General features: G+C 44.3%; 3 protein-coding genes and 1 pseudogene across 3 annotated transcripts; all 4 read left to right on the top strand.

The window, feature by feature from the left end:
* Positions 1–5,462: 5,462 nt before the first annotated feature.
* LOC128332859 (probable G-protein coupled receptor 33) lies at positions 5,463–6,606 on the top strand (annotated as a pseudogene).
* Positions 6,607–6,849: 243 nt separating this feature from the next.
* Positions 6,850–15,915, top strand: LOC128332857 (probable G-protein coupled receptor 33). The gene is made up of 3 exons (XM_053267628.1): positions 6,850–7,479; positions 14,258–14,398; positions 14,866–15,915. The coding sequence occupies exon 3, from the start codon at positions 14,872–14,874 to the stop codon at positions 15,913–15,915; it is 1,044 nt and encodes a 347-aa protein (XP_053123603.1). The 5' UTR covers positions 6,850–7,479; positions 14,258–14,398; positions 14,866–14,871.
* LOC128332858 (probable G-protein coupled receptor 33) lies at positions 9,293–10,309 on the top strand. Its single transcript, XM_053267629.1, has one exon. The coding sequence runs from the start codon at positions 9,293–9,295 to the stop codon at positions 10,307–10,309; it is 1,017 nt and encodes a 338-aa protein (XP_053123604.1).
* Positions 15,916–23,725: 7,810 nt separating the features above from the next.
* Positions 23,726–24,703, top strand: LOC128332856 (probable G-protein coupled receptor 33). The gene has a single exon (XM_053267627.1). It carries the CDS (start codon positions 23,726–23,728, stop codon positions 24,701–24,703), a length of 978 nt encoding a protein of 325 aa, XP_053123602.1.
* Positions 24,704–27,625: the final 2,922 nt, after the last annotated feature.

Raw genomic sequence — 27,625 nt, 5'->3', positions numbered from 1 at the left:
ATTCAGACATTATGCTGTACAAGTGTACAGATGTCTGTACACTCGTACACGTGTTTGTCTGAATGATTGTGATTGATTGATTGATTGATTGAGTGCTGTCAAGTCGGTGTCAACTCTTAGCGACCACATGATGGTACCTGTGTTCATTTTAAAGTGAGCCTGGAAACAGGCCTTTCAAATGCATGGTACAGATAAGAAGTGTACTTCTGTACCTGTGTTTGGCATAACATGTGAATGACCGTACCTGTGTCCAGATGTGTACATGTTTACACTGTATACTTGTTGTATGAGTGTTGGGCATTATGTATGAATGGACCTAGAGCTGTGCCCACATAAGAGGAGATACTGTTATGGCCAGGACCCCTTGACCATTATTGATTGATTAAGTGCTGTCAAGTTGGTGTCGACTCCTAGCGACCACATAGATAGATTCTCTTCAGGATGATCTGTCTTCCACTTGGCCTTTGAGGTCTCTCAGTGGTGCCTTCATGGCTGTCGTGATTAAGTCCATCCACCTTGCTGCTGGTCATCCTCTTCTTCTCTTTCCTTCAACGTTTCCCAGCATTATGGACTTCTCAAGGGAGTTGGGTCTTCGCATAATGTGTCCCAAGTATGATAGATTTGACCATTATACACTTTGTAAAAATAATAATCAGTTTCCAACTGGCTGCTAGCTTCTCTTGCAGGCACCTTTTCTGTTCATCTTAGCTTTCTTGTTTTTGTGGAGGGAGGTTATATAGGAGGTTATATTGCAAACTGCTTTGTACAATATTCTTTTTAAAAAGTGGCATACAAATATCATAAATCAATCAATAAATGCTTAACATTTATGTTGTGCTGTCATTGCCTCCACTCTGTGGAACTCCTTCGGACTGGAAATTTGTTTAGAACCCTCATTGCTTGCCTTTCAAAGGGAATTTTAAACCCGAGTTCTTTGTGTTCATTTTTTAAAGATCTGAGCGAGATCTGAAAGTAGAAGTCCTGGCTTGAATGTGGGGTGGATGGGACAGAAAGGGGAAACAACATGGCTTTCCTAGGTTACCATTTTTCTCCATCACCAATTTCTGAGTATTAACCAGTCTTCAAGGCATTACTACTGCATTTACCTGAATACAACATGACCCAAGCCCCTTAAAAATAAATACAGGCTATACCTGTATTTACCTGAAAGGAAGAGGCATCTGGATTTAAGAATGACCCCCTGATTTCTAACATCAAAGAATTTGGGGGAAAATCTAGTCTTCGATTCATATAAATACAGTCATCACCATCATTATTATACATATTTATGCATAGTCTTTTCTTCTTCCGGCTAAAAATACTCAGTTCCTTCAACTGGGCAAGGAGTTCCTCAGAGATAAGATGAGAGAAAAAAGCAGAGGTGGTTTCACCTTCTTTCCAACCCAGTGAATTGCAACATTGATCTGTAAATACAGTGAATTTTGATGCACAGTCCCCATGTGAAGGGCTACTGAGTCAGTTCTTTGGCTGTTTACAGACAGAGGAACATAGGAGGCAGGCTGCCTTTCTACTAAGTCAGGCCATTGAACCATCTTGGTCAAACTGGCTGTTTTCGGGGTAGGGAGGCTGAAATTCCATGAGATAGTGAAACTCATTGGTATAACCGAGAGTCTTGGACAACTTGTTTTTGGACTACAACTCCCATCATCTTCAGCCACAACAGCCAAAGGCTGGGGGTGATAGGAGTTATAGTCCATAAACAACAAGGCTTGCGGGCCGGCTCAGGGTGTATGCTAGTAGATGGGAATCCGGCTAGGTACAGGAGATTCACTACACGAAAAAGTCCTTCTTTCAGCCCGTGCTGATACACTTGGGGTGCCCGCCCACTTGTCCAGTGCATTGTGGGATTTCTGGGGGCTGGGACAACACGTGCCATGAGTAAAAAGGCATTGTGCTTATGGAAAATGGGGGGTTAGATTGCAGAATGGGGAAAAAAAAAGTTCCAGAATGGAAACAGGTTAGGTTCCAGGATGGAAAAAAGGACTATCAAAAAAGAGTGGGGGGAAAGCCGAAAATAACTGAAGGTATTTACTGTACTGTGCTGGGTCTCCATATGCCCAGGAATGCCCCCCCAAGCCCCAAAATGCCTGCCCCCCCAAACATGAAAAATTGTGGTGGGTTATTTAATTTGTTCATTCTTTATTTGGTCATTAACCAGGAAAAACAACATCAAAATATCATAAAAACATCAAAGCTCAACAAGCTACACCCAGCAACTATAATACAAAAATGTTAAGAGGCTGTAGAAGATATCTTAGCTTGCCTAATCCTATCAGCAGTCAGAAAAAAATTGGCCACATTATATGTAACCTCAGCTTCTCAATCCGAGAATAAATAACTAATACAGGATTCATCTGAATAGCCAGGACAATTTTTAAAAATAAGGAACAAGTCTTTCTCTTGTCCCTACTTAATTTTCCTGGAGACTCAAGAGGTGGATCACACAGGATCAGTCATTCGGCTTTCTCTAGGGACTAGAATGGGACCAAAATAGAGACCCTATTTCCCTTCTCTATCATAATGGGCATGATTAAACAACGGCCAACACGATAAGGAAAATTACTCAAAGTAGTCCCAATGACATTAAAAGAACAAGTTTGCTGAGTCATTTTCATCCTCACGTCAGGCAGTGCAGCATTTCCCCCTCAGTCTTTTCACCACTGGGGGAAGTGGGGATTGCTCAAGGTAGAACAATTCTTAGAAACGCTGTGAAAGGAACTAAATATAATGATATGCTATTTATAGAAGACCAATACTCAAGAAGAATGTTTGTGTGAAGTACCGTATTCCATTCCCTCGCTAAACAGCTGCAACATGGGAGATAACTCAGTGACACAGAGCTGAAAGCAGAACAATATCATGGCATGCTTTGAAGGCAATCGTTTCGAGACAAGGGGATAGAAGTCAACAGGTAAGTGTGGGACATATTTGGAAGACAAGATGTGGGGAGAAGATCAATCATTCAATCAATCAATCAACCAAAAAATTCTTAAAAATCACCCTTGGAGCTGGTTTGGAGGGCACGTTCAATTAAAGGTTTTACCCTCTAAAGGTTAAACAGCCCTGTGTATCCCTCTTGCAGGGTTGCCTTTATCCCCCCTTCCCCGATTTCAAGGGTGTAGGCCCTGAAAATCACCAACTATGTCAGTAAAATGTCAAAATCTCGATCCAATTCCAACAAGCCAATGGTTTTGATGAGGGCATGTCGGCCTTCCCGATAATTTCTCTGTCGGGTCTGAGTTGGTCAGAACTGATCTGATTGTTTTTATGGTGCACAGTCCTACTAGCTAGAGCTCAGAAGGATAGAATCCAATCCTGGATGTTGCCCCTCAAACAGAAAAGATGAGCTATTGTGGTTTCATCAGGGAAGCTAAGCATCCATCTGTGAATATTTGAACCTGCAACTCTGGGGCATTGGATGAATGTCATTAATTGTTCCATCTTTCTGGGTGGGCAGAAAGGTAGGTAGGTGGAAGATGAGGGATGTAGGAGAAGATGAGAGTCAGTGGAAATTGAGTGAGGCCAGTGGAAATAGCCTCCCCCCCATTTTCCCCATGCCCATCTATTTTTGCAAGCAAATACCTTTTGAATGACTAGATATTATTTGCACTTAGGAGTGATGGGGGCCAGATAAGTTACCCCTCTACTTTTTTGCCCCCTCCCTGCTCAACATTTAGGCTGACTACAGGTCTGGTGTGCAGATGTAAACTTCAGCCATCTGAAGCATTTTCATGTTGAGCGTCTCTGTATTTATTTCTGTTATATACATATACCCAAGGCACATCCTGCCTTTTAAGTATGATGCTTTACAAAGTGACTCAAAACAGGGGGGGGAAGGCAAAATCCAGCTAGATAAAAAACCGGCAGCTAAAATGACATGAAAACCACAGCAATTATGAAATAGAAACCAGAGTTAAAACAGATGTGGCAACAGCCTTGTAGAAGAGCCAGGTTTTAGCATCTTCTTAAATGCTTTATGAGCGACATTGATAAGCTTGTTTTCAGGGAAATATAGAGATGTTAGCTCTATGCGATGTGTTTACTTTAAGGTAGGAATGTGCAAACAAGTTTGTCGTTGAATGTGTTCAACTCTTTGGGGTCAAACCGAACCATCTCCTATTTGGTCCGACATCGGACTGAACTCCCTGGGGGTCCATGAGTTTAATTTTTTTCAAAAAAACTTAACCCCTATAAGGGGTCTGAGGTGGCGGGTGTGTGTGTGTCTGTGGAGGTTCCCACTCCCCCTGCTGACCTCCCTTAGTCCATAAATTGGCCATTCAGCCATTCTTCGGCCGTTTTTTGGCCTTTCCTCCCAGCATGGTGGCCATTATAGAGGCTGCCGCACCTGCACAATGAACCTCTGCGTGGCCTGGCATGACCCAGGGGGAAAAGGCCGAAAACCAGCCGAAGAAGAGCTGAATGGCCAATTTATGGACTAAGGGAGACTGGTGCAGGGAAGGGGAACCTCCACGGACACACACACACCTGCCGCCTCAGACAACTCTCCTGGAGTGGATAATTTTTTTTTTAAATTAAAAATTAGAAAAAGCTCACCCCCCCTAGACTGGACTGAACTGGGGGTTGGGTTCAAGGGGGTGCCGGACTGAACTGGCCCGGTCCAGTTCAGATCCTGTTTGGACTCAAACTGGACCAGACCATCCAATTCCGTGCACACCCCTAGTTTAAGGGAAGTAGGCCTAGATGTGGCCCTTCATCCATTTCAAATGGTAGTCCCCAGAATTTGCCAGTGAGTCTCAAAATTGATATTTACACCCGAGACAAGAATACAGCTAAAGGATATTTGCTCTGTAGATGTGGTTTCTGAGGGTGACACTGCCAGAAAGGTCTAACCATAACATGAAGTAGACAACTACAAAATCTGACAAATTCTTCCTCAAAGAATTCCTGATTTAGTCCTACTTCCTCATAAAAACCCTCTATTAATCCTTGATCCAATAAAAAGGTATATCTTTACTAGGACCGCTCCTATTAATAACTGTAATCGGTTACTTGAAATATATTATAATCCTGGTCAAAATGCTGTGGTTAAACCCCATTTAACCAGGATAGATAACCATGATCAGATCATGGTTAAATGCAGTTTTTAACCAAAGAGGTTTGACCAAGATTGCCAGGGACTTTTACACACTGCACCTTTACCATGGGTTTACTGGGAGGCTTTACTGCGAACTTGGTTCTCCCCCCAAATCAATGCAACTAGTGGATTTTTTTACCCTGGATATAAACCAGGCTACACTCTAACACACACTGAAAAACCCGAATTGTGTATGAACTGCTTCCCGGAACATCTGCATTTTCATAAGTAGCTCCATGGGGTTTGGAAATTCTGGATAAAGAGCTAACCAGGAACACTGTGTTTGTGAGAACACAGCCTCAGACTCTTTCTCATCTTCTTCCAGGGAATTATGGACAAGGGCAACATGACCAGCCTTTCATGGAATGTCTCAGCCGCAGGAAGGAATGCCAGCAACTCACCAGTAACCATAACCTCCACAAATCTGATCACATTCTTCTTGATTTTGGCATCCTCCTTGGTGGGGATAGCTGTGAATGTGCTGTGCCTCTGGGTGTTGGGGAAGAAGATGCAGAGAACAGTCAACACCCTCTGGTTCCTCCACCTGACTCTTGCCTACTTAATCTACTGTTCCCTTGTTCCTTTCTTTGCTGTCTACATACTTCTTGATTTCAGCTGGGTCTTCGGCTCATTTATGTGCAAACTTATCATCACCTCTTTTTCCCTGGGGATGTTCACCACGGTCTTCCTGCTCACCATCATCAGCTTAGACCGCTACTTCTTCACCTGCCACCCTACCTGGTCCAAACATAACCGCACAGTCCACCGGGCACAAAGACTGGTCACTGGAGTGTGGCTTGTTTCCCTAGTCCTGAGTGCCCCCTACCTGGCTTTCCAGAAGACTCACAAGGAGAATGGACATATCAAATGTTCAAACCACTTTGATTTCTCTGGAGACTCCGATGGGACCAAAATGCAGGCCCCACTGGATGCTGTTAACTTGACTTTCTTTGTCATTCGGTTCTTATTGGCCTTCATGATTCCGTTCTTCATCATAATGGCCTGCTATTGTTGGGTCGGTCAGGAAATAAAGAAGAAAGATTTGGTAAGGAGGATTGGGAAGCCTTTCAGAGTCCTGGTAGCTGCTGTGACCTCATTCTTCATCTGTTGGCTTCCCTACCACATCTACTATGCTTCCCTACTGATTGAGGGAGTACCTGAAACAACTGTAAATATTCTGTGGGTGATTATGGTCACTGGAGCCTGCTTCAATATCTGTTTCACTCCCATCCTCTATCTCTTTGTGGGGGGAAAGGTTCCAGCAGGTCTTCAAGATGTCCATCCTCACTGTCCTTAAGAAAGGTTTTATGGACATTCCCATCACACCTGGGAATAATAACCGCAGCAGTTCTGGGGGTGGGGGGGCTATTAGGCCATTATCAAAAACAGCTTGCACCTGAAGAAGATTCAAATTTGCCATCACCCTGAAGGACCTCTGTTGCATCATACATACAGTGAAAGACAAAGAAGCTGTTCTCACGATCACTAGAAAGTGGGCCAAGGGAGTGAAGGGCAAGAATGCCCACGGGGCATTCTAGAGAGACCCCTGGGGCCGGGAGGCTTGTTTCAGCCTCCCGGTGGGGGGTCTCATCATGTGTTGCCATGGCGTGGAGCTGCGTCATGGCGGCACACAATCAACAAAACGGGGCTAGTGGAGCGCTCGCTCTGCTAACCCCGTTTAAGGGGAGGGATGGTTTTTGCGGTTCGCCGTCGGGAGCCGCACAGCTCCTGTGGCAGCAGATGACCAGGGGAAATCCGACTAGGCTCCCTTCACCCAATTTCTCCGGGAGAATTGCTTCCATCACTTCTGCCCAGGTTTTTCTCTGACCTTGCTTCCACACAACCAAAAAGTGGGAGCACACAACAACTCCCAAACCCGGAAAGAACACAGTTTTTGATGGTGTGAATGACCTCATAGAGTTCTGCATGCACTGGCCTCCTCTTGGCTACAACACCGCGTAGTAAAAGCTACTCTTCGGAAATGTAAGATCAGTAGATGTTCTGCCTCCTTTAGAAGTGCCTGTTCGCCTCCCCTGATTCTCCATTTGCATATTTTTTAAAAACAAAGCAAACGTGACAAGACTCCAGTGTCTGCTTGGCCGAAGGCAGCTAACTCTGGCCCTTCTTACTTCTTGGTAGTGAGGAGGCTGTAGCATTTCTTGCGTGTTTTAAGGAACTGAGATAAAGAACTGAGGAAGCATTATTTGGAACTGAAGAAGCCTCAGCTGCAGGTCTTTTGCTTCCTGTCTAAAATACCTTTCATCCTTCATGTCTGTTTTTGCTTCCACCACTGCAAGTGAAGCTAAATAGCAGCAAACTTTGAGGACCACCACCATTACTAGAGAAGGCAACTGAAGCCATAAGTAAGTAGAGCATCCTCCTATCACTGGGAGTGGGGAGGTGGGAGATGTGGTTGGAAGCCAAATCTCTGGCGAGAGCTTTGGTGTTTTTCTGTTTTTCTGGCTTTAATTGATCTAACTATTTTGATGTGACTTTATGGCATTTTATTAACATTTGTGAATGGCCTTGGGATAGCTTTTCTGAAAAACAGAATATAAAACAAACAATAAATAGAGAAATAAAATCTCCAGGATTCTGTGTGCAGCTATTGTAATGTGCAATTTATTCCCTTATTGTGGGTGATCAAAAAGGAGGGTGGTAGACAGAAGGAGAGCTGGTCTGGTGGTAGCAAGCATGACTTGTCCCCTTTGCTAAGCAGGGTCTGCCCTGGTTGCATATGAATGGGAGACTACTGCTCTGGGAAGAGCATCTACATGCTTGCATACAGAAGGTTCCAAATTACCTCCTTGACATAGCCAAGATAGGGCTGAGAGGGATTCCTGCATGAAACCTTGGAGAAGCTGCTACCAGTCTGTGTAGACAATCCTGAGCTAGATGGACCAATGGTTTGACTTGGTATATGGCAGCTTCCTATGTCCCTAAGGCAAGAGTCAGTGGAAATGGAATGAAGCCAAGGGAGATAATAAAGCAGAGACAGAGAAAATATGGGAAAAATGGATAGGAGAGGATCTGGAATGGAATTCACTGTACCTTGATGTAGTGGTGGCCATCTGCCTGGATGGGTTTCAGAAAGGAATTGAAGAAATTCACAAAAGGTAGATGTATCTTTTTCTTGCACTGAAGAGGAGAGTTGGACTAGAAGATCTTCCAGGTCCCTTCAAACTAAAATTCTATTATCAATTTTGGGTTGTTAACCATGATTGCTAAACAGAGCATCCATGTTCAGAGCAGGGCTGCCAGAACTTAATGGGTATACTCGTGAGTCAAATGGGCCTTAACCCAAAGTTTGATTTAAAATAAGCCAAATCTGTCAACCCTGGTTCAGAGTCAGAGTCACTAGAGACTAGGGGGAAACAGCAGTAGAGGACCCTCTTTTTCATGCTCTGCTGGTGACTGAACATGAACAAAGGCATCATGGCATGAAAATAAATTGCATTCTACAAATAGCTATCGTCTGAAATGTTGTTGAATATAGCCAGGCTGTACAAATTTGGCCTTCCGGCAGCTTTTGGATTATCACTCCCATAATCCCTAGCCACAGGAAGAGACGTAAACTGGAGTACTGTGGACATACCCTCAGAGGAGTAAAATATCAAACACCACAACTAACACAAGAAGGAAAGCTAGCAGGAAAAAGATCAAGAGGAAGGAGGGGGAAGCGATGGATGGATGACCCGAAAGAATGGTAAGAAATGGCTAGAAATCCACATTTCTAGGCACCGCGATTGATGGCTTTTGCTGACCGCCAACATCCCAATCGGAGAAGGCATGTGAAGAGAGAGAGGCTAACATCTGCAGGAGGGCTTAAGATATGTAGCCCTGAATGTAGAACACAGTCTTATCCTGAGTTCAGAATAATGTGTTCCTTCATTAGCTTATAATGTTGGCTGTAAAGTAAAGTAAAGTTGTGCCATCGAGTCGGTGTTGACCCCTGGGGACCACAGTGCCATGTGGTTCTCTCTGGCTGTACAGAGTGGATGATCTGACTGTGCTATCAAGTTTTCCCCTTTTCTGAATTTACCCACATACCCACAATGTCTTGTTTCTCTAATTACTTCTCATACCCCTTTCCCTCACACTCTCCCTACCCTATTCCTCTGTCTCCAGCTCAGTTTCTATCCCATCTTCCTCCAGGGCCTTATGGATAAAGACAAGATGACTATTATCTTGGGGGATGCGCTGAACACAACAAACAACAGCAGCTACTCAGCAGAAATAACCCCCATGAACATGGCTGTTGCTCTGTTGATCTTGGCGTCCTTCCTGGTGGGCTCAGTCATGAATGGTCTCCTCCTCTGGGTGCTGGGGATGAAGATAAAGAGAACAGTCAATACCCTCTGGTTTCTCCACTTGATCTTCACCTACTTAATCTCTGCTTCTTTCATGCCTTTCCTTGCTGTCAACACCCTCCTTGGTTCCCACTGGGTCTTTGGAACCACGATGTGTAAGCTCATCAACTCCTTTGGTTCGGTTGGGATGTTCACCACAGTCTTTCTGCTCACCATCATCAGCTTGGACCGCTACTTGCTCATCTGCCACCCCATCTGGTCCCAGCTAAACCGGACAATTTCTCGGGCACGGAGACTGCTCGTAGGGGTGTGGTTTGCTTCCCTAGCCCTGAGTGCTCCCTACTTGGCTTTCCGGGAGATTCGAGTGATGGAGAAAGGCAGGATCGAGTGTGTCAATAATTATGCTTTATCCAGTGACTGGGATGAGGCAAACACACAGACCCTAAGTTATTATGTTCACTTGGCTCTCTTTGTGGTTCGGTTCCTGCTGGCCTTTCTGATTCCCTTCTTCATCATAACAAGCTGTTATTTCTGGATGGGTCACGAAATGAAGAAGAAAAAGTTGGCAAGGACTGAGAAATCTTACAGAGTCTTGATGGCTGCTGTGATATCATTCTTCCTCTGCTGGCTTCCCTATCATTTCCTTCAAGGTGCATTGCTGCTTGGGGACGAGCATGGCACATTAGTTGGGGTCTTGAAGAAAGTTTTTGCTTCTGGAGCCTGTTTCAATTACTGTTTCACCCCCATTCTTTATGTCTTTGTTGGGGAGAAATTCCAGCAGATCTTCAAGATGTCAATCTTTGCTCTTCTTAAGAAAGGTTTTGTGGATTATCCCATTATGCCTGGGGATTCAATCCTGGGGACTAGTAATGAAGGCCATTAGACTAACATCAACAGCAGCTTGGTATAGAGCAGGGATTCTCAATGTTGGGTCCCCAGATGTTATTGGACTTCAACTCCCATAATCCCCAACCCCAGTGGTCTTTGGTTGGGGATTATGGGAGTTGAAGTCCAATAACATCTGGGGACCCAACATTGAGAATCTCTGGTATTGAACTCAAGGATAATTGTCCATCTTGCTGGAGAAGCCATCTTGGACCTGTAGAATGCAGCTTGGACACAGAGGAAAAAATAGTGCCTACAGCTTTCAAAGAGTATTTTGATGCTTTTGACTGATTTTGGCCCTACTGAATTCCAGAGATCTGAGATTAGACACAATCCACTGTCAAGTGTACACTTAGGGCAGGTTCAGATAATCAATCTAATGTTGGCACCACTGGAAACTAGAAATTCCCATGGTACCTGCACTCCTATTGAGTGATCATGCACACCTAGAAAATTTCCTCAGTCTTTGGTTGGCAATGTGCCAGTATAACATGAAGCTGTGATCTGTAATCTTAGATTTGAACTCAGCTCAACAATGTCAGCTTCATGTTGGACTGGTGCAATGCCAGCTGGAGACTGAGGAATCTTCCTCGGTTTGTATGAGCACTCTATGGGAATTGTTGTGCCAGAGAATCTAGAGTGTCTCCAGTGCTCTAGAGTAAGGATGTGCAGAACTGGTTCGATTGCAAACTGGACCACCGTGAACCAGGTCGGTTTAAGTGGTCCGATTACGAACTGCTTTGAATCGGTTCAAGCTGGTTCATTGAACTGACCAGCCCAGCTGATCAATTTCACTGAACCAGTTTGGATACTTTTGGTATCCAAATCGGGTAGTATCCGATTTGGTATCCAAAGCGAGTACACAGGCCATGCTGGAGAGACACCCCCCCCCGAGCCAGGAGGCTGCATTTAGCCTCCCCGCCGGGGGTCTCCTTGTGAGTTGCTGCGGCGCGGAGCCATGCCACAGCAACTCACAATAAAAAATCCAGGTTAGCGGAGCACTTGCTCCGCTAACTTCGGCTCAGGGGAGGGGTATTCAAGTGGGTGACCCACTTGAAAACCACTGGGCTCAGCTGTGAGCCCGGTGGTTCTCACGGGCATACCAAATCGGGCTAGGCTTCCTTAGCCCGATTTGGTATGACTGTGAGAATAGCCTCATTGTCTGAATGAGCCTAACTGGATCAAACTCAGGTTTGCAGGATAATCGCAAACTAAAGCATGACAGTTCAAACCTGGAAGGGTGGCGAGATCATCACCCTGCATGAGGAACTGCTATATGCAAGAAGAGGGTCAGGGTGAGCCGGAAAGTCAGAAAACATTACAGCAAGCTATGGTTTGCCATTACATTTCTAGAATAATTATTACCTTCTGAATATCAGCATCAGGGAATTCTTACTGTGGACTAAGCCGCCTTAGGGTAAGCACTTGCTTGATTAGGTTCTCTGCAAAAGCTTGCTTGAAGGGAAACCAGAGATGGTGCAATGATCACCCAGTCAGATTGGCAATTCATGGGATTTCCTGAGGATTTCACATGTGGCTTTTTTGTGCCTGAGAGATGAAGAAGGCAAAAGGATGTTTGACCTGTAGATGATGATGCAGGGGGAAGATTTCTGAGAAGAACGTCTAAATTCAATCTGCAGTACAGCTGTGTGTGGAAAAAACCCCTCTGACCTCAGAAGCCAAACAGCACTTGGGTTGCAACAGGGTGCAAAAGATTTTGCAATTAATACAATCAGCACTTTGATGAACATGGTTGATCGCTACCGGAAAAGCATCATGGAACTTTGGATGTTTAACCAGATTCTATTTCTGGAGATGCAGTAAAGCAAGGTGTTGAATGCAAGATGTTGTTTAGGACACTCAAAATAACGTGATGCTCAAAGGTGCTTGATTAGCTGTTGTGGTTTAGAACAGAAGAATAAGTTCAGAGAGAGATCTTCATATTGTTCATTTCTTCGGACTCAAACTGAGAGAATATTCTGCCTGAAGGAAAAGAATACCATTGACAACTATTACAGGTACCTATACCCCATCTTGCCCTAGATTGAATTCTAAAGAACAGTATTATAGTCCATCATTCTTGTACTTTAGATAGATTTGAAGAGCAGGTGGTTTTATTAAGTATTTATTATCATTATGCTATTTACACACAGTACCAGATGTTATTGACTGGATTTGGCACTTTAATTATCGGGCCGTTTCCAAGGGTCTAGGATAACTAAAAAAATAAATAAAGATAGCATCGTAGTATTTGTGCTGTCCCGAGTAGTGTGGCCTTCTGTAGCTGATGTGTTGTAATTTTATCAGTGCCCAAGGTGTCAAGATGGTGTTCAAGTTCTTTTGGTACTGCACCAAAGGCACCAACAACTATTGGCACCATTACTGTCTTCTTTTTCCAGAGCTACTCAATTTCAATCTGAACGTCCTTGTATTTCGTTATTTTCTCCAGTTGTTTTTCACCAACTCGTCTATCCCCTGGGATTGCAATATCAATGATCAGAACCTGATTCTTCTCGATGACGGTCAGATCCGGCGTATTATGCGCTATATGCCTATCAGTTTGTATTCGAAAATCCCAAAGGATTTTTGCCTCCTCATTTTCTGAGACCATCTCAATTGGATGATTCCACCAATTCTTGCTTGCTGGCCATTTGTAATACTTGCAAAGGTTCCAGTGGATCATAGCAGCAACTTTATTGTGTCTTTCCTTATAATCAGTCTGCACAATTTTCTTACAACAACATACAAGGTGCTCAACCGTCTCATCCACTGCCTTGCATAACCAACACTTACTATCTTTCTGGGTCTTATCAATTTTTGCTTTTATAACGTTTGTTCGTAGTGATTGTTCCTGGGATACAAAAATGAGACCTTCTGTTTCTTTTTTCATTGTCCCCTTCTTTAACCACTGCCATGTTGTGCAATTGTTGACTTTTGATTGTATGTCATTAAAGAACTGACCGTGCAATAGTTTGTTGTGCCATTTTGCTCATCGATTCCTCATCTGCTGTTTTTTGTATTTTTTATTATATTGTATTTTTATTGTATTTTGTATTTGTATTGTAATTTTTGTATTATTATTATTATTATTATTTCTTGTTTACACAGTCAGACAGGTGTTATTGACTGGTTTGTTTTATCCAGACATCGAGTCCTTCCCAAGGACCTGGGATAGCTGAATTTTATTATAAATGTTATTGCTGTTATTATAGAAATCGTCGCAGAATATAAACTGTTCCCATTAAAGTTGCTTTTTGTAACTGGCTGATGGTGATTTCTGTGGCCCCTATGGTGTTGAGGTGCTCTTCAAGTTGTTTTGGAATTGCGCCTAGGGTGCATTATTACTACTACTACTACTACTACTACTACTACTACTACTACGGCAACTATTATTCCTTTTCTGCATTATTATATATAGCCATTGCTATGCATATCTATTGCTAATGTCTAAGAAATTTTTTTCATTCAAAGGTTTTCCTTTCTGTACTTCATTTTTCCTTTAGATTTATAACTGGTAATAACACTGTATTTATCATTCTCATTTGATTGTAAACTGATTCTTTTAAAATTTAGTAGACCGTGCAATTGATAAATCACCCCTTTTCAGCCTTGAAGTGTATGTATGGATACACTTTTGGCCCATCAGTCTCTCTCAGCCTGACCTACCTCACATGGTTGTGAGAATAAATTGATTAGGGGGAGAACCTTGTTAGCCTGAGCTAAGAATAAATTGTGGTTGGGGATGAGGTGAATTGTATTTCGACAACAGCTGGAGGACCACATTTTCCCACCCCTTGCTTAATACCACAGGCATTCATTTTTCCGGGAGAGGAAAAACATACGTTGAGATAAGATATTGGTTCTTGGCAGGCATGTACATCTCCTCATCAAAAGCATTGCTATCACACATCTGCTACAGCAGATCAATATTCTGATTATTGTGCAGGTACGCCTTCTTTGTGGGTGCCAGAACATGGAGTGAAGAGACTGGCATGAAGAAGAGGGTGGCAGGTTAGAGTCAAGGAAAATGGAATGAAGCCAGTGGAGATAGCAGAGTGGAAAGAAAATGTGGAAATTCTGAGAAGAGGTGAGAAAGGAATGGAATCAACTACCACAGTATTGGGTGCTGGTGGCTACCGGGTTAGTTGTCTTTTATAAAAGGATTAGAAAGAAATTCTTGAGAAATAAATCTGTCTAGGTCTATAGTCATGCTATGTAATTAAACCGGCACATTGACATGTTGATTCTGGGGATAATTGCAGATACTGTCCTCATGCTCTCCATGTCACCAAAGGAGATGCAACGGGCATTTTACAAAATAGAAATTATTTGAACACATGTGGGATGTGTATGGTAAACTATTATTCTGAGCCTTGCATATTGGGTTCTCTTACTGAAAATTTTCATAGTGCAGAGTGCATAAGCCTGAAGAGAGTATCATGTATTTTCCCCCAACACCCAAGCACCAATTTCCAGCCTATAGCTTTTCTAATTGCATCTCACTTTTGCCCAATTCTGACTGCAATCCCCCCACCCCTTTCAATCTTGTTTCAGGACCTTATGGACAAAGAAAGCAAGACCATCCTCTTGGAGAATGCCTCAGCCACAGGAATGAATGCCACTGACTCACCAGTAGCCATAACCTCCATAAACATTGCAATTGCCCTGTTCATGTTGGTGGTGTTCTTGGTGGGGACAACTGTGAATGGTCTCCTCCTCTGGGTGCTGGGGATGAAGATAAAGAGAACAGTCAATACCCTCTGGTTTATCCACTTGATCTTCACCTACTTAGTCTCCGCTTCTTGCATGCCTTTCCTTGCTGTTGACGTCCTCCTTGGTTCCCACTGGGTCTTTGGAACCGTGATGTGTAAGCTCATCAACTCCTTTGGTTCAGTTGGGATGTTCACCACAGTTTTTCTACTCACTGTCATCAGTCTAGACCGCTATCTCCTCATCTGCCACCCTATCTGGTCCCAGCAAAACCGGACAATTCCTCGGGCACGGAGACTGCTCATAGGGGTGTGGTTTGCTTCCCTAGCCCTGAGTTCTCCCTATTTGGCTTTCCGGGAGATTCGAGTGATGGAGAAGGGTAGGATTGAGTGTGTCAATAATTATGCTTTATCCAGTGACTGGGAAGGGGAAAAAATACAGGCCCTGCGCCATCATATTCGCTTGGCTCTCTTTGTGGTTCGATTCCTACTGGCCTTCCTGATTCCATTCTTCATCATCATGGGCTGCTATTTCTGGATGGGTCATAACATGAAGAAGAAAAAGTTGGTGAGGACCGGGAAGCCTTATAGAGTCTTAGTGGCTTCCGTGGCATCGTTCTTCATCTGCTGGCTTCCTTACCATCTTTTTTGGGCTGCTTTGCTGTTTGGAGCATCCCATATTATAGTCAAGTGTCTGCAAGTCATTTTTGTCACTGTAGTCTGTTTCAATTTTTGTTTCACCCCGATTCTCTATCTCATTGTTGGGGAGAAATTCCAACAGGTCTTCAAGACATCCATTCTTGCTCTGCTCAAGAAAGGTTTTGCAGATATTATTGTTGTACCTGAGGAGAACAGCAACATTTCTGCTCAGGATAATCAGATGGACTATACCTGAAGATTCAAGAATGTCTATGTCATTGTCTATGAAGAAACTGTCCCCCGTCATACAGTGGCTGAGTTCAGACATATAGGATAACCACAATTATAGCTGGTCGAAGTTGTAACTGCAGTATGCCTGAACACACAAAACCACAGTTACAGACCAAAACCTAGCTCCGGTTTGCCTCACCAAACTCCAGTTGAACTTTCAGTTATCTCTAAGATTTGCCACCAACAGAGGTTTTGCTGCCAAAGTGTTATGCCCGAATGCTGAATCAGCTATAACCATGGTTTTGTGCCTATTCCAAACTACAATCATAGAGTCAGCAGGGATGTACCTTGGATGCTGGGCAGCAGGGAGGTGGTACCCTCAGCAGAAGTTTGGCTGGCCACGGTTTGGTGAACATCTGTGGCATGATTTGGATTTAAGAACTGAAACCTCGGCCTTGCTTAACTCCAGTTAATTTGTATGTCTGAACTAGGCCACTGAGAGTCATTTGGTCCCTACACCTTACAAGGATGTTTGAACACCCTTATGAACCTATCTGTGGACCCATGGCATACTCTCCAGTGTATGGAGTGCAGTCTTCATGAGGAAGCATCCTATTTGAAATTCATCTGCAGACTGGCAGCTAGTTGAGGATGTTAAATGATATAAGACTGGACAGTTTGCCTAGGAAATGTTTATAGTCTGGGTAGCCTGAATTCTAAATAGATTTAAGAGGGTGCCGTATCTTGGGTGGTCATTTTGCTACTTTGCTAATTGCTAGAAAGATCTTTTAAACTCAGTTTTTCAACCTACATTACTTTTCTATGCCTTCCTTTTTGGATGCACATTTTGCTAAAAAATAAAAGCTGAATTGGTTACAGATCCCTTATTGTTGTCAATCAGGATGAAGTCCAGTAAACCATTTCATTTTTGAAGCTTTTTTTCCCCCAGACCCAAAGGATATCTGGGTGGCTGATGAGACCTCAGGCTCATCACACACAGCAGGGTCCCTATGTAAAGTCCAAGTGGAGCGCATGCTCCACTAACCTAATTTAACGGGGGGACATTTAAGAGGGCTGGTTTCTGGGAGCCATGCGCTCCCGTTGCTTATGAGCAGCTCCCATTGCAGCAGAAACTGGGCTGGGTTCCCTTAGGCTGGTTTTTGCTTCTCATGAGAATAGCCTGACTGAGTCAGGCCATTGGTCTATCTAGTTCAGTATTGTCTACCCAGACTGGCAGCGGCTTCTCCAAGGTTGCCGGCAGGAATCTCTCTCAGCCCTGTCTTGGAGATGCTGCCAGGGCGGGAACTTGGAACCATCTGCTCTTCCCAGAGCGGCTCCATCCCTTATCCTGTGACAGAGCCAGAAATTGTGTGAGTGGCCGGTCCAGCTGCCCAGGGCGGGCTCTCCCCACAGAAGCCCTGCAGGCTCTCCACACTGCTCATGTGCAAAGCCTCACTGTCTTGGTCAAGACTGAATTCTAGAAAAAACAATACTATCTTCCTTGCATTTTAATTAGAGTTGGGGGTGATCGTTTTATTATAATATGATGATTGTTTTGCTTATTCATCATTAGTTCCTAAGGGATCCTTTCTACTCAGTCTCTTCCTCATGTAATTCCATCTTTTTTGCTTTTAGATACTTAGGAAGTTCACAGTGAGCTACCTGGTGGGGAAATGCATCAGTAAATGTTTATTAGCCTCCCCTCTTCAGTTTCGCTCTCTTTCTCTTTCTTTGGCAATTGACTGTTTCTTTTCCTATCTGGACTAAGCATTCCACCCTTCTCTTACACCTCCAAGTCGACAACTTTTCCTGAAGAGAGAGAGAGGAGCCACTGGTAAATCTCTCCCTCCCCTTTCAGCTGCCCATGGGCTAAGTATCAGGGAGAAGATCATATTGTTAAAAGCAGAAGGGAAATTTTTCTATACAGGAAACATGAAGCAGAAGCATCAACAGATGATGTATGCGCACGACAAGGGAATTACTTTGGCTGCATTGATACATAACATGAAACCAAAGTTGAAGGGGCCTCCATTTGAAATTTGTGTACATCTGACTTAGTGCAACTGCAGTTCAGATGGAAGATGGACCTGTGGTTTCCCACCCCAGACTCCAGTTTGTACCTTCGGTTTGTAGTAAGTTTCATTGCCTGGATCTCTGGTTTAGCAGTGCCAGCGTTATGTCTGAACATGGCACTGCAGTCTTACCCTTCAGCAACCAGAGTTGAGGGAGAAAGCTCCTTCCTCCCTCCTGCTGCTGCAATTGGCTGCCAGGGCTGTCCTTCAGTCAAGAAGGAAGCTCATGCTGCAAGTTCCCCCTCCTCTCTGCAGTCTTGCTGACTGCAGAGAGGGTGCTCTTTGTTATGTCTGAATTTGGATGGGAGAGCAGAGGGAGGGGGGATCAGAACCATGGGTCCATTTGACCTGCATTTCTGCATTATGTGTGAATGTGGCCAATCTGAACTTGGTTTTGTGTTATTTTTTTCCGAGAAGCTCACCTTATTGCTGTCATTGCCATCATAGTGGTTTCAGCTAGGGTGCACGCAGGTGGTGAAAGCTGCAGAGAGGAACAGCAGAGAGGCATTCAGATGGGTACAACAGGCTCCATTTCACAGGGATTGTCTTCTGTCTGCACCGTCTGTGGTCCATTTTAATTTTGTTAAAAGCAGAAGGGAAATTTTAATAGACAGGAACAAAACAAGCAGAAGCAGAAGCAAAGAACATTCACAAGGCTATGGAGAAGGAAGTGACTTTCCCAGGCATTTCCCCCAGATTGCAGTTGCCATATTGTTGGTGGTTTCAGTTAGGTTGCATAGAACTGGTGAAAAATGCAGATTAGGAGGCAGATCTCGAGAAGGCAGATCTAGCCACCCATGACTTAGTCATGTCATGGCTGGATTACTGCAATGCACTCTACATGGGGCTGCCCTTGAAGAATATTCGAAAACTTCCATCGGTGCAGAATGCAACTGCCAGGGTTCTCTCTGAAACCCTCGTTCGGAGCATATTACACCTATTCTGAAAGAGCTGCACTGGTTGCCAATTTGTTTCTGGATCCAATTCAAGGTGCTGGTTATTACCTTTAAAGCCCTTAATGGTTTAGGCCCTGGATACGTGAAAGACGGCCTGGACTGCTCTCGCACCTTTAACTCAGCTACCAGGTGTTGTGTCACAGAGACTCACTAGCCAGGTTTCCCCACATTTACCCTGCTGGGGTTGGTCATGTGCACAACAGCTAAGCATGGTCTGCCCTGGTTGCATATGAAAGGGAGACTAGAAGTGTGAGCACTGTGAGATCTTCGAGCGGGGATGGAGCCACTTTGGGAAGAGCATCTAGGTTCCAAGTTCCCTCCCTGGCAGCATCTCCAAGATAGGGCTGAGAGAGATTCCTGCCTGCAACCTTGGAGAAGCCGCTGCCAGTCTGTGAAGATAATATTGAGCTAGATAGACCAATGGTCTGACCCAGTATATGGCAGCTTCCTGTGTTCCTCAGCTCCTGCCTGTGGGCTTCTCAGAGGCATCTGGTGGGCCACTGTGTGAAACAGGATGCTGGACTATAGAGGCCTTGGGCCTGATCCAGGAGGGCTGTCAGTCTGTTCTTAAGGAGAAGAAATATTTTGAATAATATAAAATAAATTCCATGCGCATTTTTGTTGCATGCATGCATGCGTGTGTGTGCATGCGTGCCTGAGCCATGAAGATAGCAAGAGAATATAATAGATGCTGGTGGAGGGGTGGGATTTCTGAGAAGAACATCTCACCTCAGCTTTCAATACTGCTACATATGATGAAGAAAACTCTGACCTCGAAGTCTAAAAAAAAGCACAAATAGACTTTACCATTAATAAGCCCAGCAATATGAATAATATCTGTGGCCACTGCCAGAAGAGACAAATGGAACCTGGGCTCTCTTGACAGTTCTTGTTAACCATGAGAGGATGTAGAGAGAGGAAGAAGGCTTAGCTGAGGGCAGTAAGAAGGACTTCATGAAAACAGGTGTATGATTAGCAATTGCAGTTTGGAACATAAGAACAAAAGGACAGCCCTGCTGGATTCGGCCCATGGCCCATTGAGTCCAGCATCCTGTTTCTCAAAGTGGTCCACTAGATGCCGCTGGAAGCCTACAGGCAGGAACTGAGGGCAGGCCCTCTCTGCTGCTGTTACTCCCCTGCAACTGGTCAAGAACAAGATCAGAGAGAGGTGTTCATCTCTTCAGAACCAACCGGAGCGCACATCCTTCCTGAAGGAAAATAATATCAGAGCTGAACATTAGAGGCAACTATAACCTGTCTTGACCAAAACTGAATTCTAAAAACAAACAAACAGTAGTATCTTTCTTGCATTTAAAATAGATTTTTGGGTGGTTTCTTTACTATTAATTATTAATTATTATGATCATCATCATCATCATCATCATCATCATCATCACCGGAACATCGGAAGCTGCCATATACTGAGTCAGACCCTTGGTCCATCTAGCTCGGTATTGTCTACACAGACTGGCAGTGGCTTCTCCAAGGTTGCAGGCAGGAGTATCTCTCAGCCCTGTCTTGGAGTTGCCAGGGAGGGATCTTAGAACTTTCTGCATGCAAGCAGGCACGTGCTCTTCCTAGAGCAGCCCATCCTCTAAGGGGAATATCTGACAGTGCTCACATATGTAGTCTCCCTTTCAAATGCAAACCAGGGTGGACCCTGCTTAGGAAGGATCTGCTTTGAAGCACCAGATCTGCTAGAGCAGACCAATGTTAACTACTTTGCAAGTTATTTCTTCCTTGGAGGTGGTAGAATGAATGAGTGAAGAGACAATGTGGGGAGAGAAGAGGGAGGAAGAAGAGTATCGAGAGTGAAGCCAGTGGAGACAGCAGTGTGGAGAGAAAATATGGAAAAGGGGAATAAAGGGGAATCCACACCGAATTCCCAAGGATAGCTCCTCGAACCGGGTGGAACCGGTCCATAACAAACTGGGCCTGGTCTTCGGTTCAAATTTGGAGTGGCCACTTTTTTTTGGAGGCCAGGTCAGTTGGAACCAGTCTTGCTGCCACAAGACCAGCTGTCCTCCCTTTGCTCTCATGCAGAGCAAAGATCAAGGACTGAGGGACAAAGGGGTGGCACAGGTTTTCCCCTCAAAGTGCAGGGAAAGTAGGAAAGTTCTCAGCTGTAATATTAAAACATTTGCTGTTTCATCCAAGTGTGTGCTTGGATTCTCTAACTCATCTCGGACACCATCTCCAAGAACATGTTGCTTTCCCTGGCCACAAGAGTGTGTCACAGTTCTTAGAAAGTCTGCTCTGAAGTGCTGGGAATAAGGAACTGAGCTCTACCGAGAAACCACTTTCTAGAAGCATTTGTGTGAAGCAGAGGTCCGTCATCTTCCTCCCACTTAGATGCCCTGCACCCTTTGGAGTCTTTTTCCACTTCAACTCTGAAAGCAGGATCAGACAGAGAAGGCTCCAAGGACCACCATTTCTAGGTAAGCAAACTGAAACCACAGTCAGATCCCCTCAATTCTGTTCACAGCTGCAGAAATTGAGCTTTGAGATGGAGAAGGGTAGGAATTATGCAGGTGCCCAGGCAGGCCTGGGAGAACATAACGTCAGCTCCCATAGAGATAACTATTGCCTGTGAAGACTGTCGGGTCAACACCCCCTGCCCCCACCTCCTTCCCAAGGGTACTTAAAGAACAGTGTGCCCTATGAGGAACATATTAGAAAGGAGGCACCCAGGTCAGGCCAGGGAGCTCTTGTTCTCCTCAGCTCATGAAAAGACCACCAAGAGCCTGAGGCAGCACTGCCTCTAGTGAATTTTATGTATTTACTTAGCACTGCCCCATCTGCAAGTCCCAGGGTGGTTCACAATCTAAAAACATGACAATTAAAACATGAACACAATTGAAACAGATAAAAATTCAAAAAAAAACCTTCAAAACTATTCACGAAAAGCCTGACTAAACAGGTATGTCCTCAGGTCCTTCTTAAAAACATCCAGAGAAAGGGAGGCTCTCTAATTTCGTTAGGAAGTGTGTTCCAAAATCCTGGGGCAACCTTAGGAAAGGCCCAGTTCCGAGTTACCACCATCAACCCAGCCAGGGGCAACTGCGACCAGAATTGCCTAGATCAGGGATTCTCAATGTTGGGTCCCCAGATGTTATTGGGCTTCAACTCCCATAATCCCCAACTAAAGGCCACTGGTGCTGGGGATTATGGGAGTTGAAGTCCAATAACATCTGGGGACCCAACGTTGAGAATCCCTGGCCTAGATGATATTAAATAGGTAGTAGGGTTCATAAAGAAGAAGGTGTTCTCTGAAATATCTTGGATCCATGCCATTCAGAACTTTGTAGGTAATAATCAGTACTTTATATTTCACACGGAAAGTTATTGGCAACCAGTGTAGTTATTTTTAAATGGGTGTGATATGTTCTCTCTGGGTAACTCTGGAGACCAATCAGGCTGCTGCATTCTGTACCAGCTGCAGTTTCTGGACACAAATGTGACTTGTTTATGTCTAACATTGTAAAATTCTTTGGGTGCCTTGGTGAAGGCAAAAAAGAAAGAAAAAAGAAAGCAATAAATAATAAATTAAGTCACAAAAGTTCTAGGCAGAGCAAAGTCCATTAGTGAGAGTTCAGAATGGCAGGAAGTTCTGCAATCTCATATTTATCAATCCCTTAAAAGGAAATAAGTTCTGGTTGTGACATCCGAGACGCTAAGCACAATAACATGAAGATTTGAATCTTAAACTCTGTTCTGGCAAAAACATTTCTGATGTGTAATGGTACAATGTATTTCTTCCTTCTGTATGTGCAGAAAAGAAGAGGGGAAGTGGCAAGGGGACAGAAGAGGGAGACAAGAAAAATTAAAAGTAAATGGAAATGCAGTAAGGAGGGAACATGGTCGAGAGAATAGAGGAAACAAGAAAGGATGGGCAGGATGATAAATGAGAATGGAGATCTTTTCCATGAGATGTGGGGATGACCCCACGCTCAGATAGTTAAAACAAAAATTCCAGTTCATGGAAAATAGATCAATCTAATGCTGTGATGACAAACTAGAACCTCCATGCTCAGAGGCCATGTACCAGGGGCGGAGCCACCATTGCGCGAATGGGTTCAAAGAACCTGGGCCGCCATGCTCAGGGGCTGTGGCTCGCCCCCCAGCCACACACCCCTGAATCTAAGATGACCCCCTTCCAAAAATAAAGTTAACAGGAATGAACTGGGGAAAAATTTCATCTGAGAATCAAGTAAAAGATTCGGATATGTGCATCTGTAAACTAGATAGCTGACCTTTGCATTTCCCTCCTTCCTTCTATGTTGCTCTTGTTTGGACCTGGTACACATCCTGGTAGTGAGATGGAGTATCATATTTTACATTGTCCACAACTACCAGATGTTAAGTCTATTCTTTCTGCAATCAATTCTCATCTCAGGTCCCCAACTCCCCCAGTTCCCCAGATTTCCTACTGCTATGGACCTGTTCCGACAATACTGTTTGACTGGCCACATCACCTTCATCCTCCCACTGAATCAGTGTGCCGTCCTGCCACTTCATAATCGTGTGGGACAGCAGACCCTCCAACCCTTCCCCCCAAACTTAAAATACTGCTTTCAAGTAGTATGCAAACTGGATGTGAGGAGTAGTTTGGACAGCATGGCTCCCATGTGATTATGTAGCCGTGTGTAGAGGAGCAGAGAATGATCCTGCCCCTAATCATGTGGTGGGTGGGAGCAGTGGACTGTATAATCCAACCTGGCTCTTCACATTCTTCCTTTATCATCTTCTTCCAGGGCTCTGTGGACAAAAACAAATCTTTATTGTTACGGTCAATAAAAAACAACACATGGGGAATTCCTCAAGACTGAACACCACCTCAGCAGAGGCTCACATGAACCTGGCCATTGGCTGCTTTATCTTCATATTCTTCCTATTGGGAATAGCTGTGAATGGGCTGTTTCTCTGGCTGCTGGGAATGAAGATGAAGAGAACAGTCAATACCCTTTGGTTCCTCCACCTGATTTTCACCTACTTTATCTCCTGTTCTTTTATGCCTTTCTTTGCTGTCTACGTTCTTCTTGATTTTGTTTGGGTCTTCGGCCTATTTATGTGCAAGCTTATCATCACCTCCTTTTCCCTGGGGACATTCACCTCAGTCTTCCTACTCACCATCATCAGCCTGGACCGCTACCTCTTCACCTGCCACCCCAACTGGTCCCAACGTAACCGTACAGTCCGCCGGGCACAAAGACTGATCATTGGAGTGTGGCTTGTTTCTCTAGTCTTGAGTACTCCCTTCCTGGCTTTCCAGGAGACTCTCCCGGTAAATGGCAAGACCCAGTGTATCAATCACTTTGCTTTCTCCTACGAGCCCCGAACAAAGGCCCCGAATTTTGCTGTTCACTTGGCTTTCTTCATAGTTCGGTTCCTCTTGGCCTTCCTGATTCCCTTCATCATCATCATGGCCTGCTATTGTGGGGTTGCTTGGGAAATGAAGAAGAAGGGTCTGGTGAGGAGGACTGCAAAGCCATTTAGAGTCCTGGTGGCTGCTGTGAGCTCGTTTTTCATCTGCTGGCTTCCCTACCACATCTACTACGCTTCACTGCTGATTGAGGGAGTACCTGAAATAACTCTCCATATTTTGTGGGTAATTGTGGCCATTGGGGGCTGTTTTAATGTATGCTTTACTCCCATTCTCTATCTCTTTGTGGGGGAAAAATTCCAGGAGGTCTTCAAGATGTCCATCCTTGGTCTGCTTAAGAAAGCTTTTAAAGATCTCCCCTTTGCACAAGAGGATGATACTGGAGCAGAAGGCCTCTCATAGCAACAGCAAGGGCAGCTCAGAGAGTCAGAGGTGAAGAATCCAAGCAGTGATTTGTCATTCCTCTGAAGGACCTACCAGATGGAAAACTGGTCTAGCAGTATTGAGCATGAATTGTCCCCTTTGCTCATCAGGGTCCACCTTGGTTTGCAGTTGAATGGATATCTACATGTGAGCACCATCTGCTGTATGATATTCTCCTCAGTGGCTGGGGTTATAGGTCAGTGGGAGAGCATCTACTTTGCATGCAGAATGTCTCAGGTTCAAATCCTGGCATCTCCAGGTTCTGCTGGGAATGTCTCCTGCCTAAAATCTTGGAGAGCCACTGAAAGTGTAGACAATATGGGCCGATGGTCTGATTCGGTATAAGGCAGATTCCTATGCCCCTACCTTGAATTACATGAATGGTGAAAGATGGTCGCTACATCTTACAAACAGGTTTTTCCAGAGTGTGAAAAGGTTTCCTCTGAATGTGTATGGACCAATATGGTTCAGTCCAGTCCTCACTAAATAATAATAATAATAATAATAATAATAATAATAATAATAATAATTATTATTATTATTATTAATTCAATTTCTATACTGCCCTTCCAAAAATGGCTCAGGGTGGTTTACACAGAGAAATAATAAATAAATAAGATGGCTCCCTGTCCCCAAAGGGCTCACAATCTAAAAAGAAACATAAGACAGACACCAACAACAGTCACTGGAGGTACTATGCTGGGGGTGGATAGGGCCAGTTACTCTCCCACTGTAAAATAAAGAGAATCACCATGTTAAAAGGTGCCTCTTTGCCCAGTTAGCAGGGATTCTAAATGGAAATAGAATCCTCATGTCCAATCTATGAGTATGTTTGGCCTGGCCTTTCAGGGTTTTAAATCAGTTTTTAATTGTTTTAATGTTTTTCAGGGTTTTAATTGTTGTGATAGTTTAATTGTTTTTTAAGATGCTTTTAAATTGGTATTTATATTTGTATTATTGTTTTAATTGTTTTTAATGATTTCTGTTTTTAATTGTAAACCGCCCTGAGCCAGCTTGGAAGGGCGGTATAAAAATCGAATAAATAAGAAATAAATAAATAAAATAAAATAAATAAATAAATAAATAAATAATACATAAATAATGAACCCAGTTCAAAGCAGGTCAGTGGAAATTCTCCTGGCTGGAATAAGAAAGTAGGACATACAGAACTTGGCTGTTTTCTTCTTGGAATGATTCAGATCGCGATAATTTGTTTTCAGTTAAGTCAAGCAGAGTATATGGTCAGGATTAGAGATATGCACAAAGTCGATGTTGTGATTTGATTCATGCTCGAATCAAATCAAAAAAGTACTAGAATCTATTCACTGAAACAGTGGCCGTTGCCAGCTCGAATCAATTTGAGTGATTCGGCCATAGTGAACAATGGGGAACTCGGATCACCCCATTGCTCCCCATGGGTAGGTCTTAGGGATAGCTATGTGGGCTGGGCATCATGGGTGCTACCTACTACCCAGCCCACAAAAGAAATTGGCATGGGCTTTAAAAATTAACAAACAAAAACTTCTCCCCATAACCCTATAGGATCCTATAGGGGTTTTGGGGAGAGATACTTTTTAAAAAAAGGTTAAAAATTTGTTTAAAATTGCCTGCTTGCCCATTTCTTTTGTGGGTTGGGTGGTAGATAACACTAATCACACCCTTCCACACAGCCATACTGTTTTTCCTAGTTTAGCTAGTTAGGGACAGTGCGGGCTGGATGGTAAGTTAGGAGGGATTTCACACCAGTGAGCACCCTTGGGCAGTTAAAGGGTAGATTGGTCAATCAGTCCCTTGTGGTTTTGGTGGCCCAGGGATACTGATTTGCCATGAAACCTGCTTCAGGGCTTCACAAACCTCAGGGCTGCACAGCTCCGGGGGTGCGAAGCCCTAGAAGTTGTCCAGACTCCTTCGAGGTTGACTATGAAGGGGAGGAAGCAGGTTTTACCTGCTTCCTTTCGGAGTCAGGGCGTCTCGCCCATGCAAGGCATGGGGAAGGACAGGGATGTCTGAAGCCAGTCTTGGTTAGGCCCACACTGTCAAGGGGTGGAGTTTCTTCCCATCCAGTTCACTTATTTTATTTTATTTTATTTATTTTTGGTTAATAAAGTTGTGGCCCTTATACCCATAAAGATGGTGTCTGCGTGTTTTCTTGGGGCTAGGGTGCAGGGGTGGATGAACATATAGGCAAAGTAGGCATTTGCCTATGGCGGCAAAATTTGAGGGGTGGCGGCAGCAACACAGCAGGTGTGGGGAGGCAAGGGGGAAGTTCCCCCTTTACTTTTTAAAAATGCTGCTGCGTGATGGGATGGGGGCAGCGAGAGCCCCTTCCAGCCTCCCAAATGACTGCATGGGCCGGTCTGCAACCTGTTTTGGGCCTTTCTCCTCCCACATGTGTGTGCAGAGAAGCCCAAAATGGGCTGCGGATTGGCTTGTGCAGTCATTTGGGAGGCAGGAGGGGAGCGGGAAGAAGCTCTTGCCACGCTCGCTACCCTATCCCGCCATTGAAGAAGCCACAGGCAAGTTGGGGCCGGAGAGTACCACCACTCCATCAGCAGGCTGACCCAAGCCAAATCCCCAGTGGTTCTTTTGCTACAATTGTGGGCTCGGGGGATACTCCAGGAGTGACTGCACTGCAGCCAGTTATGCTACTCTGGTGCAGGAGAGGCTAATTGCTAGACAAGAACAAAGGTCATCACAGTGTGCACAAAGGACTGTGGAAACAGATGGGAAGCAGGTGCCAAATATCAAGTCACCTCATATCGAGAGCCATCAGTACTAGCTCTCAAGGGACCTTCCTTACCTTCAAGTTTTATGAACAGTACTTATCTCACATTGAGCCACACCCATTGCAGGAAGTACTTGAGATAACGGGTGCAAGAGGACAAGGTGTCCCTTCTCTGG

Source organism: Hemicordylus capensis, chromosome 7 (assembly GCF_027244095.1).
Source record: "Hemicordylus capensis ecotype Gifberg chromosome 7, rHemCap1.1.pri, whole genome shotgun sequence".
NCBI classification, from domain to species: Eukaryota; Metazoa; Chordata; class Lepidosauria; order Squamata; family Cordylidae; genus Hemicordylus; species Hemicordylus capensis.
The sequence above is the reverse complement of the archived record's forward strand: the minus strand, read 5'-3'. Positions and strand labels throughout refer to the sequence as shown.